This window comes from Protopterus annectens, chromosome 9.part0 (assembly GCF_019279795.1).
Source record: "Protopterus annectens isolate FY-2018-M chromosome 9.part0, PAN1.0, whole genome shotgun sequence".
Classification (NCBI taxonomy): domain Eukaryota; kingdom Metazoa; phylum Chordata; order Ceratodontiformes; family Protopteridae; genus Protopterus; species Protopterus annectens.
The window spans coordinates 480,071,287-480,088,070 of NC_056743.1; the positions used below are offsets into that span (position 1 = coordinate 480,071,287).

General features: G+C 42.5%; 1 protein-coding gene across 1 annotated transcript in view; it reads left to right on the forward strand.

Annotated features, from left to right (window-relative positions):
- The window catches only part of LOC122811285 (glutamine--fructose-6-phosphate aminotransferase [isomerizing] 1), a 1,619,377-nt gene that overhangs the window by 653,931 nt on the left and 948,662 nt on the right, over nucleotides 1-16,784 (forward strand). Inside the window, exon 9 of the mRNA XM_044083027.1 lies at nucleotides 15,159-15,267. Coding sequence (XP_043938962.1) covers nucleotides 15,159-15,267 — 109 coding nt within the window. The remainder of the gene's footprint in view (nucleotides 1-15,158; nucleotides 15,268-16,784) is intronic.

Below are 16,784 nucleotides of genomic sequence, written 5' to 3' on the forward strand. Positions count from 1 at the left end.
AGACAATTCAGATTTTACTTGGATAAAACTAAGTCTATCAGGAAATCTGATGAGCTTTTTGTTTTGTTTTCATGCCAAGGCTCTGGGATTGCCTGTGTCTCCTTCAGGTGTTTTTTTTCAAAGGTTTGGATACTAACACCATCTTGGAAGCAGCTACTTGGTCTTCTGTTCACACCTTCATTAAACATTGTAAACTGGAAGGCATCTACATGTCTACAGTTGGCTTTGCTAGAGCCATTCTCCATGTTTTTTAGAAAGCACCTCTGCTCCTTTCCCTTCCCTTTCTTCTTCATGAGCGTTGGTACTGTCCCTCATGTTAAGAATACTGCAACATGAGACTAGAAGAACATAGAATAGTTGTGTAAGATCTTACCATAATCATAGATGTCCTTATTTTCTATGTTGCTGTATCCTATCCCTTCCACCTTCTCCCCGGTGTTTGTCTTTTTCCCTGGATGTATGTTTACCTACTTTGTTCCTTAGGCTGGTGTTCTTAGTGGAGCATTCAGTTTTGAGGGTGTTACATGTAGATGTCACTTTTAGGGCCAGTGCCAGCTGCTGGTGTACAGGCAACATCCAATGTACTTTGCAGTGGTTAAAGTATTTTGTATACTGGCCGAACATCAGGACTACCTTGGCAGTGAATCCCTCATGTTAAGAATAGTGCAACATAGAAGGACATCTATGGTTATGTTAAGATCTTATACAACTATTCTTTATTTCAGCATAGCATCAGTTACACTTTTAATAAATTCTGTATTTAATTTGCAAGATTTTCAGACATGGATTGAGCACTGATACTGCCACTTAAATAAACTGTATGTAACATGTTTTTGTCTTTGTGGTTTTACCTGAATTGGCTGTATAAAGAACATTTCAGTTGCTGTATGTGTACCTATTGACTGCTTTTTGGAGAAAAAAAGTTCTGTCACTGGGCCATGATCTTGTAGTTATGCTGTAGTGTTTTTTTTACTTCATACAGTATAATTGTTTGTTTACATTTTAATTTTATTAGAATCTGTGACACACAGATAAAGGTTTTAATTATTAATGCATTGTAGCTACAAAGTAATTAATAAGTAATGTAAGTGAATGCCTTAAAATTCATTAATTGATTTCCTTAATACTTGATTAGGGACCATGACAATTGTTATTAAGTAACTACTGTAGGTATATGAAACCGTACATAGATATTATTTTGTCTGTGTCATTTGATACTACTTTTTATTTACCTGATTTTGAAATGGGCTTCTGGGGGTGTTCATTTTATTGTTGCTTGGTAGATCCAATGTTTGTTTGTTTGTGTCTTTCAGCTTTTCCCGGTTAGGAGTCGCCACAGCGGAACTCCGGTCCGCTAATGATTGGCAGTAGAGTTTTACGTACTGGCTTGCCAGGCCTAACTCACAACCTTCAACGAAGGAACGCCCATTCACACATGTCGCTACACAGAAGACGCTCTAACTGAGAATCGAACGGGCAACGTCTAACTGTGAGGCGACAACGCTACCGCAGCACCACCACCGCAGTTGGTAGATCCAATGTGATCATCCAAAATAAATCCTCTAGCAAGTAACTGGATGAGTCATACTTGTTGAAATTTACATCTGCTAGTATTATGGATAACTCAGAACCATTTTTTGCAGGTGGGCAAGCACCTTTGTCCCCCCAACACACACATATCCTTAATTATATATTATAGAATGATTCTGTGTGGTCTAATACATTATCTGGTGTGCACTAAATGCAGTTTATATTATATATTGACATAAAGTATGAGCATCTTAAATAATTTAACAACTTCTGTAACAAATCTTCATAAGTAATCTAAACTTCAGTAGAAGGAGGAGTAGTAAAACTAATGATCTGAAGATGTTAACTTCATTTGATAATCAACCTGTGGGTTCCGGATCTGATACAGATCCGAGCCAGCAGCTTACCAAGCTAAAGATCCAAGCTCCAAGCTCCTCCCCCTTACCCAAACAACACTGCAAACTCCTTCCAATCCTCACATCTCGTTTGCCAAGGCTTCGCCAAGACGGGATTCTTGAGCTCCAGGCAGGTAAAGCGGGTTTGTTAAACAAACTTTCGATCTGTGTGGTGTATGTGTGTATGTATAATTAGTTAATCTTTTTTCCCCTCTTTAACATCAGGTTTTCGTACAAAAAAAAAAAAAAAAAGTAGTAGAAGAGGAAAGTTTTAAAACTTTTCACCCATTGTAGGCCTCTCCTTCCCGCTCTTGGCGCGTGTGTGTGTGTGTGTGTGTGTGTGTGTGTGTGTGTGTGTGTGTGTGTGTGTGTGTGTGTGTGTGCGCGCGTGTGTGTATATGCTTGGTTAGTTAGCCTTGTTAGTATAGGTATGTCGGAGTCACAAAAATAGACATTCTCTAAGTGCAAAGAGTGTGGCCATAAGCTGTCGCTGGCCGATGGTCACACTTTGTGCATGGTTTGTTTAGGGGTTCCACATCTCACCTCGGGCTGCAAAATATGTGCAGCATTCAACCCCCGGGCCCTGCGGGATGGCAGGACCAAGCTGATTCTGGCTGGTCTTCTACCAGCAGAATCAGCCACCTCTTCTGCTTCATCTTCTTCAGCTACAGCTGTGGCTGTTCAGGCTACCGACCCTCCGCCCCTGTCCGGGACTCCCACTACCACTTCCAGACAGGGCGAGAGAGAGCCCAGGAAGGAGAAATACAAGGAAAAGGGGATAGAGAGAGAGAAAGAGAGAGATAGGGACAGAGAGAGGGGTCGCAAAAGACAAGTGGACTCGGATCAGTGCCCCCCCCCCCCACACTAAAGTGATCTCTACTCCGGAGAAAGCTGCTAGGTTGTCTTCCCCTCGACTCCGTTCTCCACGATTTTCCCCAGAGCCGGAGGAGGAGGCTCGGCCTGCTTTGAGGTCGTCCTCCCATCTGCCCTGCTGGCTGATGTTGGTGGCGTCCTCAAGATTCACAAGGAGCCTTTCTGAAGCTGACATGGACTGGATGATGAAAAGGTTCCTGCAAACTCAGTTGCAGATGGGAGTGTTGCTTGCCCCCCTCTCCAGCCAGAGTGGGGAGTTCGGCTCTGACATTTGCCCCGATAGCTCCTTCTCTGATCCACCCTCGGGTTTCAGAGTCCCTAGATCCGAGGAGCCCCCGGAGTCAGGGGGTCGACGCTGATGGTTCCTCCAACCTCAACTCCGGCCATGCCCTTGAGTCTGTCGGATCCGAGCTCTTGGAGTCGAGATCTGGGCATCGGATCCGAGGTGATGAGTGTGTTGTCAGCCCCGTTGTGGTCGGGACATACCATCCCTCTGGGTCCGACTGTTCCGGCCTCGGCTCCGATCCCCTCATCGGATCCGAGGGGCACGGCTACCCACCCCACTAGTTTCAGGGAAGCTGACTCCCCTTTGGCCTTCGACGTTGTGGAGAGGGTACTCTCTGGAGGATCGAGTCCCATCACTCTTTCCTCGGAGTTCGCCCCTGCTCCCTCACAGCTGAGTTTGTCTTCCATCATCCAGTCCTCCCAGGGACAGCCTGTGTCCGATATACCCCAGATGGTTCCCCTTCAGGAATATGAGACTGTTTGTGAGCCCTCCCTGGAGAGCCCCCCCCCTGAGGAGGCCCCTCGCAAATGCCAGTGCAAGATGAGGCACATGGACTCCCCGAGTCCCTCACTGAGGATACCGACTTGGAGGAAGGGGTAGGTTCCCCCAGATCACCACCTGAAAACATCTTCTTCGGAGACATAATGGAAATTCTTTGCCGGGGGGGGGGGGGGGGCTGGTCCACCCAAAAGCCTTCCTTGGACGAGTCGGTATTTCTGGAGGCGTTCAATGCAGGCCCATCTACCTGTTGGGTGTCCCCCCTAGCTGACCCTCTGGTGGACCTCATTACCAGCAGAGCTTGGAAGGAACTGGATACTGTAGAGCCAATACCCAAATGGCAAGATGAAGTATTGAGCCCTTTTGCTGACAAGCCCACTTGGAGTATACCATGGTGGTGGCGGCGGCCACCAAAAAGGACCTGGCCCAGGAAAGTTCCTCGGTCCATCCTCCGGACAAGGAGTCTAGGGCGATGGATCGTCTTGGAAAGGGATGTTTGCTTCAGCTGCCTTTGCTATAAGGGCGTTGAATTACATGGCCCACGTAATTAGACTTCAGCTCGACCTTGTGAAAGAGTACACGGAGTCTCCCCTGGAGTCCATTTCAGCCGAGGATAAATGGGCATTCTCGGCTCATTTGGCTACTCTCAGTTTCAAATACGCCCATGCATTTTCTCTCATGCCACCGAGGGAGCCGCTAGTGCGGCCGGGTTTGGAATTGCCATGAGGTGTCATGCCTGGCTCCGGCTTTGCGATTTTTTGGAACCTTTCAAGGTGTCCTTCATGAATGACCCTTTTGACGGTTTGACCCTGTTTGGGAAGACCGTCCAAGATATGCTAGTCCAGAGCGAGAAGGACGGAAAAATGCTGTCGGCCATCAGGATCCGCTTCTCCAACCCTCAAAGGTCCTTCTCCAGGAACCAGCGAGGGCAGAAGAAGCTGTGGTTCCGGAAGTCTCAGCAGTCCTGGAACACCTCGGACTCCTTCTTCCCTAGAGGCAGAGGGGGACAAGGTGGACGCCGGCCCAGAGGCAGAGGGGGACCGAAGAACATCGGGTCACGGGAACCTTTTTCCAACTGACCCACGCAGCAGCCCTGAGGGGTTGCCTGACTGCTCCTCTCTGGAGGGCATTTTTTGAGACACCTAGCCATTTGGGAGTCTGTAACATCAGATCACTGGGTGCTTCAAATAATATCCAGAGGCTATTCTATTCCCTTCATAAACAGTCCCTTATCCACAATGTGCCTCCCGGATGTCCCACCTGCTCAAAGGGAGGCGGCAGCTTTGGAAATAGAAAAGCTGCTAGACAAAAGAGCAATCCAGCCAGTGCCCCCAGACCATTCTGGATCAGGCATCTATTCCAGGTTCTTTTTGGTGCCAAAAAAGACGGGGGGACTTGAGGCCGATCCTCGACCTATCCATGATGAACCTGTCCATTGCCAAGGAGAAGTTCCGGATGGTCACATTACAATCCATCCTGCCATTCTTGCAGGAAGAAGACTGGATGTGCTCGGTAGACCTCAAGGATGTGTGCTACCATATCCTGATGGACAGGCGATCCAGGAGGTTCCTCCGCTTTCGGTTAGGAGCCAGTCACTACCAGTTCAGGGTCTCACCCTTCAGTCTCACCACAACCCCCCCCCCTTGTTTATCAAGGTCATGGCAGTTGTAATGGCCGAGCTGAGGCTTCAGGGCAGTCAGGTCTTCCCGTATCTGGATGACTGGCTCCTCACCACCCCCACCAGGCATCAACTTGGGCTAGCCAGAAACTTCTTTCTTCAGTTGTCGAACCGGCTGGGTATTGCAATAAACTTCAAGAAGTCTTCTCTTCAATCTGTTCAGATTCTGGACTTCATAGGGGCAAGAATAGACTCTCTTCAGGCCAGGATATTTTTGACCCCAGACAGACTTCGGAGCCTGGCCCTTCATGTCTTGGCGCTTCGTCAGACTCCTGCACCCCCAGCAGAGTTGGTCCTGAGAGCCCTAGGGTCCATGGCAGCAGCTATAAATCTGATTCCTTGTGCACGTCTGCATATGAGAGTGTTACAGTGGACATTACAAGTTCAGTGGTCTCTACTTTATCAGTCTGTAGACCTTCCGATCTCTCAAAACAATGTGTGCAAAGCTTCTCTCATGTGGTGGCTTCAATCCCAGGATCTGCGAAAAGGACACCCCTTTGTTACGCCTCCGCCCCAAGCCACGGTGACCACGGACGCCTCCTGCTTGGGGGGGGGTCATTCGTCGGGCAGGGCTGTCCAAGGCACGTGGACCCCAAGCAAGACTGTTCTGCATATTAATGTTCTAGAGATGAGAGTAGTCCTTTTAGCATTGCAGGCCCTTCATACCTCTCTTCCTCTGGGAACTATTGCGATCCGGTCAGACAATACGTCAGTGGTTTGCTACATCAACAAACAGGTCCTATCCACTGTCGAGAGGCCACGAGAGTGTGGGAATGAGCGATCTCCACCAACCGTTTTCTGATAGAAATGCACATCCCGGATCGTTCCAACATTTTGGCAGACAAATTGAGCAGGACTATCTTTTCGCCTTACGAGTGTTCTCTGAACCCTTATGTAGCAGACCAGATCTTCCTCAAGTGGGTTCAGTTTTGCTACGATCTCTTCTTATTGCCATCCAGTGCGAAGTGCAGCGAGTTCTTCGCTCTGATTCCCCCGATGGGGAAAGTCCCCAGAGACGTTCTTGTCCATGCTTGGCCATCTGGTCTTCTTTATGCGTATCCCTTGCTTACTGTCATGACAAAATTCTTACAGAAAGCTTGTCGGTTGGGGAGCAGGGTTCTCCTCATAGCCCCATTCTGGCCTTGTAAAATTTGGTTCCTTTGCCTATGGTCTCATCTTCTAGCTCCGCCCTGGATATTGGATCCCATTCCGGATCTCATCCTTCATCCCTCGGGAATTCCTCCTCCGAATCTGGTCAGCCTCAAGCTCACAGCTTGGTTGCTCCAGTTCCATTAGGTGCCAGGACTCTCGGTATCTCTTCTCCAGTTAAGTCCATTCTGGTAGCGGCACACAAGTCCTCTACCAGGAAAGTGTACAGTAGTAAATGGAAACGTTTTTCCATTTGGGCTTCTCAGAGAAATTTGGATCCTTTTACTGCTCCAGTTCCAGTGGTGTTAGACATTTTGTCTCATATCTTCCAGTGAGATGCTAGCTCTTCCACATTGAAAGTCCAGCTGGCGGCTATATCCCATTTTCATGTAGGAGAGAATTCAGGTTCTCTAGCTGCTGCCAGAATTTGCAAGACCTTTAACAAAGGTACATTTCTACTGAGTCCGCCTATCAAACACCCTTCTCCTCTGTGGGATTTGACCTTGGTTCTTCAGGCCTTAGTTGCGCTTCCTTTCGAACCCGCAGCATAAGTTGACTTGAAATTCTTGTCGTGGAAGACAGCCTTCCTGGTAGATATCACTTCATCCAGAAGAGTGTCTGAACTTCAAGCCGTATGTATGAAACCCTCATACTTAGTTTTTCATAAGGATAGGGTGTCTCTCAGGACTAAACCGTCTTTTCTTCCTAAAGTTGCTTTGGAATCTAACATTAATCAGTTTATTAATCTGCCTGTATTTTTCCCTAATTTTCAAAATAAAGGGGAATACAAACTTCATTTACTGGATGTTCACAGGCAGTTACATTTTTACATACATAGGTCCAAATCTTTCCGTAAATCTGATCAGCTTTTTGTTTTCTTTGCTAAACCCTTTTTAGGGTAACCGGTTTTGAAGGTGACTCTTGCTAAATGGATTTCGCTTTGTATTTTACAAGCATATAAAGAACTTGGATTACCAGAACCAGAAGGGGTTCATGCTCATTCTACCTATTCTGTGGCTACTTCTGCTGCATTCTGGTCTAGAGTTTCCCTGGATGACATTTGTTTAGCAGCTACCTGGGCTTCCTCTCACACTTTTATTACTCATTATAAGCTGAATATGGTGTCTAGAGGAAGGGCTTCTTTTGGCTGTGCAGGGCTCTGGAATATCCTTCCTTAAGGGCCTCCCAACATTACGGGTAGCTGGGGACTCTGTCCCACAGGTTGATGATCAAATGAAGTTAACTACTTCAGATAAAGAAGTTATGTACTCACCATAACATTCCATCTGAGTAGTTAGACTTCATTTGTCAGCAACTTTCCCTCCCTCTTTCCCCCTGACCTTGGTGGTTCATTTCTGCTTTTGGGCTCAATGTCCTGAGTCTGACAAGCCTGGTTTGTGTGTTTTGGTCAGGTTTTTGGTATCTTAGGTTGATGTGTGTCACGCAGTGGGTGGCAAACTCGATCTGAGGATTGGAAGGAGGTTGCAGTGTAGTATGGGTAAGGGGGAGGAGCTTGGAGCTCAGATCTTTAGCTTGGTAAGCTGCCAGCTCAGATCCGTATTGGATCCAGAACCCACAGGTTGCTGACAAATGAAGTCTTAACTACTCAGATGGAACGTTATGGTGAGTACATAACTTCTTTTTTTAGCTAAGAAAATTCTTAGTTATATGGCTCTTGCTCTAGTAACTGAGCTGGGAGAGGGTTCTCAACACTAATGTACTTCACAGGAGAACGTTTATCTTCTTACTGTGTGCTAGCTAACAGTCAAGCTATGACATGCACATTTTCTTGTGTTAAGAGCTCCCTTTGTGAAGATATTTAACACAGGGTAGGTCTTTGTTTCAGTAATATATATTTTGAGAACTTCAGACTTTATACATTTTGTTTACCACTTCAGGATTTTATTGCCATTGCCTGAATAAGAAGGTCTGAGTGGACTACAGGCCTTCACTGAAACCAGATGCATTTTCTTGCTCTTTTCCTGGGAAAAAAGTATTACGACTATGTATTGTAACCTTTAAGTTAGTAGGTGGGCATCTTTGACTTGTAGGACATTTAAGTAAAGTGTTAACAGACAAATCTAAATGTTTTGTCTTTTGTCAGTACATTTTCATGTAAGTTTCTTTAGATCAGTGATTTTCAGCCTTGTTCATCTCATGGCACAGATAAACTAATCACAAGAATCTTATTCCACACTAAAAAATATATTATATTTTTTTGCTGATCTGATGTTGTGTTTTGGGGGGGTGTGAAGAAAAATAAGCGCTAACAAAAAAATGGATAAAGCATGAAGTACCCAGTAAATTAATATTGCTTGCTACTGAAACTGTGTATGTAAAATAACTTCGACAACTACTGAAATAAGCTAAATAATTAAATGTTTTTACTTAAACCAAAAGCAGCCCTGAGTATACAATAAAATGAAGTATAAAAAACATTGCATTTGATGCAGCTTTTATCGTGCCCATGTTAAAAAAAGAACAATAAACCCAGACCTTGTTCTTAGCCCAAAAAATTAAAACCTACCAATCCCTGCTGCATGATGTGGAAAGCATCTTCCTGAAGCTGAGATGGCGTCTATAGTTGGCATGAACAAAACGGGACCATTAGAAAAATCTACGAGTACTGTAACCTGCAAAAGATGCAGCTTAGAGATACTGCCTACATTTGAAAAATTAAACTTTGTTCAGTCTGGACAGTGTACCTTCTTCTCCACATTATCTGAATATGAAAAAGTTAATGGTACTCTTTTTCTCCTCCTTGTTCAAATTGAATCTCATAACATTGTGAAAACAAATTTGGGGAGCCTTGTTAAACAACTACAGTAGTTACCTATCTTGCAGTGAGCACCATACCTCTCAACCTAGAAACATCAAAAATCTGGGCAAAGTGCCATGAAAAATAGGTACAAATCTGTACTCTGATTAACATAAAATTTGCATACATAATTATGTAACTCTGCCCACTCCGATGGAATTGTGGGATACCAACTTTTAAATGCAAACTGAAGTACAGGCAACCGAAATATAATCATGAAACACAAAATAAGCAGAATATTAGGATTCAGAAAAGTAAACCTTAGATCGATGTTAAATATAAAACATAACTAAGAATATCTAGTTAAGCATAATAAATGGTGTAAATAAAGTACTTGTAATATTTATTGGAATGATGTAGCAGAGGAAAAAAAACATAATTCTTAACACTGATCGCGGAACTGTATTCCTTTGCTTCCATATTCAGATTAATGATAAAATAGCAAGCGTACACCCCTGATTTTAGTTGATTTTTTATACCATCATTATTTATTGACTTAAATCCCCAGTAATTTGCCAGAAAGCCACAAACTTTTTTGTTGTTCAGGCCAAAACTATGAAGCAAAAATGTGGACATTTTGTGAAAATCTGTACAGTTGAGAGCTATACCTATATACTGTTATATACATACTTTCTTGCCTTTCTTTTTGATGGTTCAAGCCCGGATAAATGGGGAGGGTTGCATCAGGAAGGGCATCCGGCATAAAACCTCTGCCAAAAATTACTGATACGGAGAACTTTTCATAATTACATACCTGATAGGTCGAGGCACGGGTTAACAACGACCTCCACCAGTACTGCTAGCCAACAGGGTGCTGGCGGATATTGGGCTACTGTTGGCTGAAGAAGAAGAGGAGGGGGAAGGCATGCCCGAAGGCAGGAAGAGAGGAAGGTTAGGAGTGCAGTACTGAGGGTAGGAACTTTGAATGTTGGCAGTATGACTGGTATAGGGAGAGAGCTAGCTGATATGATGGAGAGAAGGAAGGTTGATATATTGTGCGTGCAAGAGACCAGATGGAAGGGAAGTAATGCCAAGTATATAAGAAGTGGCCTCAAATTGTTCTATCATGGTGTGATTGGCAGAAGAAATGGGATAGGGGTTATCCTAACGGAACAGTATGCCAAGAGTGTTTTGGAGGTGAAGAGAGTGTCTGACAGAGTGATGTTTATGAAGCTTGAACTTGATGGTGTAATGATGAATGTTGTTAGTGCATATGCTCCACAAGTTGGGTGTGCAATGGATGAGAAAGAAAAATTTTGGAGTGAGTTGGATGAAGTGGTGGTGAGTGTACCCAAGGGTGAGAGACTAGTGATTGGAGCGGACTTCAATGGGCATGTTGGTGAAGTGAACAGAGGGGATGAGGAAGTGATGGGTAGGTATGATGTTAAGGAGAGGAATGCAGAAGGTCAGATGATTGTGGATCTTGCGAAAAGGATGGACATGGCTGTGGTGAATATGTATTTTAAGAAGAGGGAGGAGCATAGGGTGACGTACAAGAGTGGGGGAAGATGCACACAGGTGGATTATATCCTATGTAGGAGGGCCAGTCTGAAGGAGATTGGAGACTGTAAAGTGGTGACTGGGGAAAGTGTAGTTAAGCAGCATAGAATGGTGGTCTGCAGGATGATGTTGGTGATCAAGAAGCGGAGGAGGAGTGTGAAAGCAGTGCCAAGGATTAAATGATGGAAGTTAAAAAAGGGTGATTGTGAGGTGGAGTTCAGGGAAGAGTTAAGACAGGCACTGGTAGGCAATGAAGAGTTACAGAATAGCTGGGTAACTACAGCAGAGCTAGTAAGGGAGACTGCTAGGAAGATGCTTGGTGTGACATCTGGACAGAGGAAGGAGGACAAGGAGACATGGTGGTGGAATGAGGAAGTACAGGAGAGTATACAGGGGAAGAGGTTGGCGAACAAGAAGTGGGATTGTCATACAGATGAAGAAAGTAGACATGCGTATAAGGAGATGAGGCGCATGGCAAAGAGAGAGGTGGCGAAGGCTAAGGATAAACCATATAGAGACTTGTATGAGAGATTGGACACTAAAGAGGAAGAAAAGGACCTGTACTGATTGGCTAGACAGAGGGACAGAGCTGGGAAAGATGTGCAGCAGGTAAGGTTGATAAAGGACAGTGAGGGAAACGTACTCACAAGTGAGCTGAGTGTGTTGAGTAGATGGAAAGAGTACTTTGAAGGGCTGATGAATGAAGAGAATGAGAGAGAGAGAAGGTTGGATGATGTGGGGATAGTGAATCAGGAAGTGAAGCAGATTAGCAAGGAGGAAGTAAGGACAGCTATGAAGAGGATGAAGAATGGAAAGGCTGTTGGCCCAGATGACATACCAGTGGAAGCATGGAGGTGCTTAGGAGAAATGGCAGTGGAATTTTTAACCAGATTGTGTAATGATATTTTGGAAAGTCAGAGGATGCCTGAGGAGTGGAGAAAAAGTGTTTTGGTACCTATCTTTAAGAATAAGGGTGATGTGTGATGTGCAGAGCTGCAGTAACTACAGAGGGATAAAACTGATCAGTCACAGCTTGAAGTTATGGGAAAGAGTAGTGGAAGCTAGGTTAAGAAGACAGGTGATGATTAGTGATCAGCAGTATGGTTTCATGCTGAGAAAGAGCACTACAGATGCAATATTTGCTCTGAGAATGTTGTTGGAGAAATACAGAAAAGGTCAGAAGGAGTTACATTGTGCCACCCTGTTTTATTAAATTTAGTACCCTTAACCAAATCAATCACAATAAAAGAAAATTTGGCAGTTTGATGTTTCAGAGTATGTTTGTACAAAACATTGTTCATTTTCTTATTTTTGATATTACTCACATGTTCAGAAATGCGTAATCTAAAGGGTACTAAATTTAATAAAACAGGGTGGCACTCTATGTTAGACATTAAAGAAAAGAAATGGATTACTAAACTGGGTGCTCTTTTTTCACCTGGATTAAATGAGCAATTTTGAAATGAACCAATGAGATTAGTTTACAATACTATTTAAGTTGTAACATCAGTCTATTTGTGTTTTTTCACTGAAGAAGGCTGTGCTTTTTGCCAGCCGAAACTGGTCTGATTTGTTTTGATGTTACTACCAGTTATCAAACGCACTTAAGTCAAGTAAACTTTTGAATGATTCATTTCATAAATGGAGCATCAAGTTCAGCCACATTCCGACAGCCTCATAATGCTGACGTCAGAGACACTGGAGAGGTATGGACTGAGCACCAGGAAATACATTGTCCAAAATGAGGATTGAAAATATCCATAATAAGAAAACCTACCTGTCTTGTTTGCTCTCAGCTAGGGTGGGAGAGCTTATGGAAAGGCTAAATCAAGTTTCTCTCTCTCTCTGTCTCTCTCTCTCTCACACCATCTGTTAAGTTTTCGGACTTCACCTGAAAATGAAGCTTGAGTTCTCACTGTGGGATTAGTTCTAGTGAAAAAAAAAAAAAAAACAAAAAAAACAAAAGATCCTGTGCATCAGTTCATACAGTTGATATTCTAATACTCAAGTTTTTAATTAGTACAGTTTTAATTACAAATGGTTCCTACTAGGAGGTGTGTTTCAGAACAGCAAAGATGGCAAAGGTAGAGACTTGGTGGTCTTGCTCAGCCTCTTTGCTCATTTGTCGCGTGCTCTGGACCAATTGTGTGTTTCAGGTAATGGCACACGTACCGGGACTGCTGCCTTGGTTGAACCTTTGAAAGAACAAAAGTGCATGTGCATGTGCTTTGTGTGTGTGTGTGTGTGTGTGTGTGTGTGTGTGTGTGTGTGTGTGTGTGTGTGTGTGTGTGTGTGTGTGTGTGTGTGTGTGTGTGTGTGTGTGTGTGTGTGTGTGTGTGTGTGTGTGTGCGCACGCGCACGTGAGTCAGAGAGGAGAGAGAAAGACAGATTGATTTCACAAATTCAAAGGACATTGTGTTTTTAATGATAAGGAAAGCTACATTTTATATATAATACATTATCTTTCTTATATATTGCTTACATCAAGGAGGGTGTGAAAGTGGGATTTTATGTGTAATGCAGTCTACTAAGTGATTGTTTTAAAAAATCTTTTGGCACATCTGCCGACCTCTCGCGGCACACCAGTTAAAAATGTAAAGTTTAGATGCTCCAAGTCATAACAACAGGCGCAGGTACAGACCTCTCAACTGCAGCTTCCACAGGTATGTCATATGTCTTTTCTTAAAAAAAATGAATACTATCTCCGGACTAGAGGTGTAGCGATGGGAACACCGTGTGCGAATTCCTATGCAAACATAGTGATGGCACACTGGGAGATGCAATATATAATTAATAATCTAGAGTTTAGTCAATATATAAAGTTTTATAAAAGATTTGTGGATGCTATTTTTCTTCTATGGAATGGACCACCTGAGGTTTTGGAAACATTTGTAACCTATATTAATGGTACCACTGGATTTTTTAAATTTATAGGGAAATCGTCAAAGGATGTGATAGAGTTCCTAGATGCTACAGGTAAATAAGGAATGTGAAAATGTACACACATATGTACATAGAAAGACCTGCAGGAAGAATAATCTGCTGCATAGAAGCAGCATGCATCCATCACATTTATATAAAAATGTGATTGAGTCAAGGGTTAAGAGTCTCTAGATTGACCACACAGCAATATACATTTCAGCAGACCTTGCGTAGACTGAAAACAAAGTTTAAAGAGAGGGGATATACTAGTGAAGAATGTTGACTTTTATATAATGAAGAAATTATTGATAGACAACATAAAGGGAAGCCCTTTTTTCAGCAGGATAGGCATGAGGCAGTTCAACAAAGAGATGCCAGATTAGATCAAGGAATGTAACTAGAATTGTTATACCATTCTCAAATAATAATAGAATGATATAATAGCATAATTGAAAAGAATTAGACACTATTGACTACAGATGAAAAGATTTCAGAGATAGTAGGGAGGATGCCAAGGTATTCATATAAGAATAATAAATCCCTTAAATGCCTTCTATGCTATGAGAGGACAACTAATATGATCTCTGATAGGCCGCATTTTGACAGGGAGAGGAATTTTGCATGTCGTAACTGTAAGCATTGCTCATTCACGGCTGCCACTAATATTTTTATATACCCAGATACTGGCAAGAAGTATGTTTTTAATCATTATGTTGACTGCAAAGCACGAGACCTAGTATATTTACCCAAATGTGTTAAATGTTTGGTGTTCTATGTAGGCAAAACCAATAGAACGAGTTTGTGAACATTTATATGCAGTTAACAAAGAAGACAAAAATAATGCACTTGCAAAGCATGTGATCAGTAATGATCTTTCACATAAGTTTAAGTTCTTAGTGACTGAACTAACCGATAATAACATGAGGTTAGGGAATCTGAAGAATCACACAGAAAGATTAGAAATAAAGTGGATTATTAGGATGCAAGCTGATAAAGGTAATGGCCTCAACGACAGGGTTTCTTTGAAACCCTTTCTGTTAGATAGACCATTAAAGCATTAGACAACTGATTGAATGAAGTCATTATCAATAGTAGTCTGTGTATTGTATATGGTGTTGGGTTTCTATAGTTTTGCTTCCTCTGTTGCCTCAATTTCTGATATACTTCATTTTCAGTGCCTGCAGTAGGAAGTGAACACAACCATTTCCAGTCTAAAAGTGGTTAACCCCCCCAACACTGTTGAGTGATGGATGGGGCTTAGTGTTCTGTTCAAAAATTCCTCAGCAAGTTATATAATCCTTAGTCACTTCTTTAAAAAGGATCTGTGAGCTTGTCTGACTCTGTGATTCAGCGGTATGGAGCCCTTACTAATTATGTAAATAAATTAATGTTGTATAGCTTTGTTTTAATTTTTTTACAGAGTATATGTCTTTCAGTGTTTGGTTTTATTCTGAGGACAGCACATAATGGTACAGAGTGCTGTAAGTAATTGTTTCTTTTATTGTGTAGCAAAAGACAAGAAAGGATCCTGCACTACCCTGGCCCGTGTTGACAGTACCACCTGCTTATTCCCTGTTGAAGAGAAGTCTGTGGAATATTATTTTGCATCAGATGCTAGGTAAGCATGTCATGTTTATGATTTGGTGAATGTGTGGTAAGGCAGCCACTGCATGCAGTTACCTCAGAGTCATTTAAGTCACAAAGTAAGATAATGTTTATTCAAAAAGAGTGGTTTAATTTTTGAAAAAAAAAATTTAGTCAGGCCTGAAGGTATGTACAAATGTGTTTTTTGTAGTTATTGCAGATAACAAAGGAAGGGCAAATAAATACATACGTACATAATCACCATGTGGGTTTTTTTGTGGAGTTTGCCCAGCACTTGTTCCTACAGGGTAAAGCTGCATCTGTGCAACTGCTTACATGCTAGTATAATGTGGTGGTATACATTTATGCATATTCATTGGAGTTAACTAGGTTTTGTGGAGATTTGAAGCTTGCCAGTGATCACTAAGGAGTAGGTAGTTTGCCTTAAATAAATTGCTAAAGGTATCTTGGGTGGAAGGGAACTCTGGTTTCAGTTTTATTTTGAAGGAGACTGCTTTATGGTAAAATATAATGCGTGATGAAGATAAACAATTTATGGGGCAAGATGCTCCCATATTAGTAAGGACAAAATCTAAAGATTTTATTCCCCCTAATAGGTACTCTGACTTGTTGTTCCAGGGAATTTCTATATTGACAAAGTCCAGTAATCTCTGTGCTTATGCAGTAGTGGTGGCATACGTTTCCCAGTCCCCAGTGTAAAGTTGTATAGTTATTCACCTAAGGATAATCATATTGGGTTTAGTACTGAGTAATTCTAGTTCCTGTAGGTAGGCATTGTGGCTTTCTTGTGTCATAGAGGGATTTTTATATCTAGGTAATATATGGTACAGGACCTTTCTGATGTTTATTTTGACATGAGGAAGCTTTAGTGTATTATGCTGCTTTACCAGCCTTGATGTGAGTCTCTTCTGGATGCAGATTGAGACACCTCCACCTTTTTCCGCTCCTGTGCAGTAGCTAGTCTGAACCTGTGGAAAGCATTATAACCCTGCACAATTAGAATGCTCTCCCATTGCTTGAAAGTATTTCTCAATCACTTCATAGATGTCAATGTCATCCAACTTGTATAGCTTGTTATAGCACTTGTATATTTAAAGTATTAGCCTGGAATTGCTAGTTTTATACTTGTTAAGCACATTTGTTTGGATTTTAGTCATGATATGATTCACTGGTTTATATTCATAGTCTGTGTAAGTGTAACTTTAGTGTTGAAGTCTCTTTTTCAGATGTTCTAAAAGAAGTGCTAAATTGTTTTCAATTTGTTGGAATAAAAGTGTCTTTTATTTTTTTGTATTGTGAGACTTTTTCAGTGCTATTTTTACCTTCTCAGTAGTGGAATGAGTTAGTTTTGTTTTTCACTTAAAGCAGGGAAGAAGTTTGTAACCTGATAAAATTTCTGGTACCAAGTTCCTAAGACCTGACCGCCTTTAGTCCTACACGTCAACAAGGACATGTCTCTTCATTGATGACTTCATGTTCACAGTTCAGTCTTTCCATGTTGCATACTTTTTTTGCTGTTAAAATGGATGG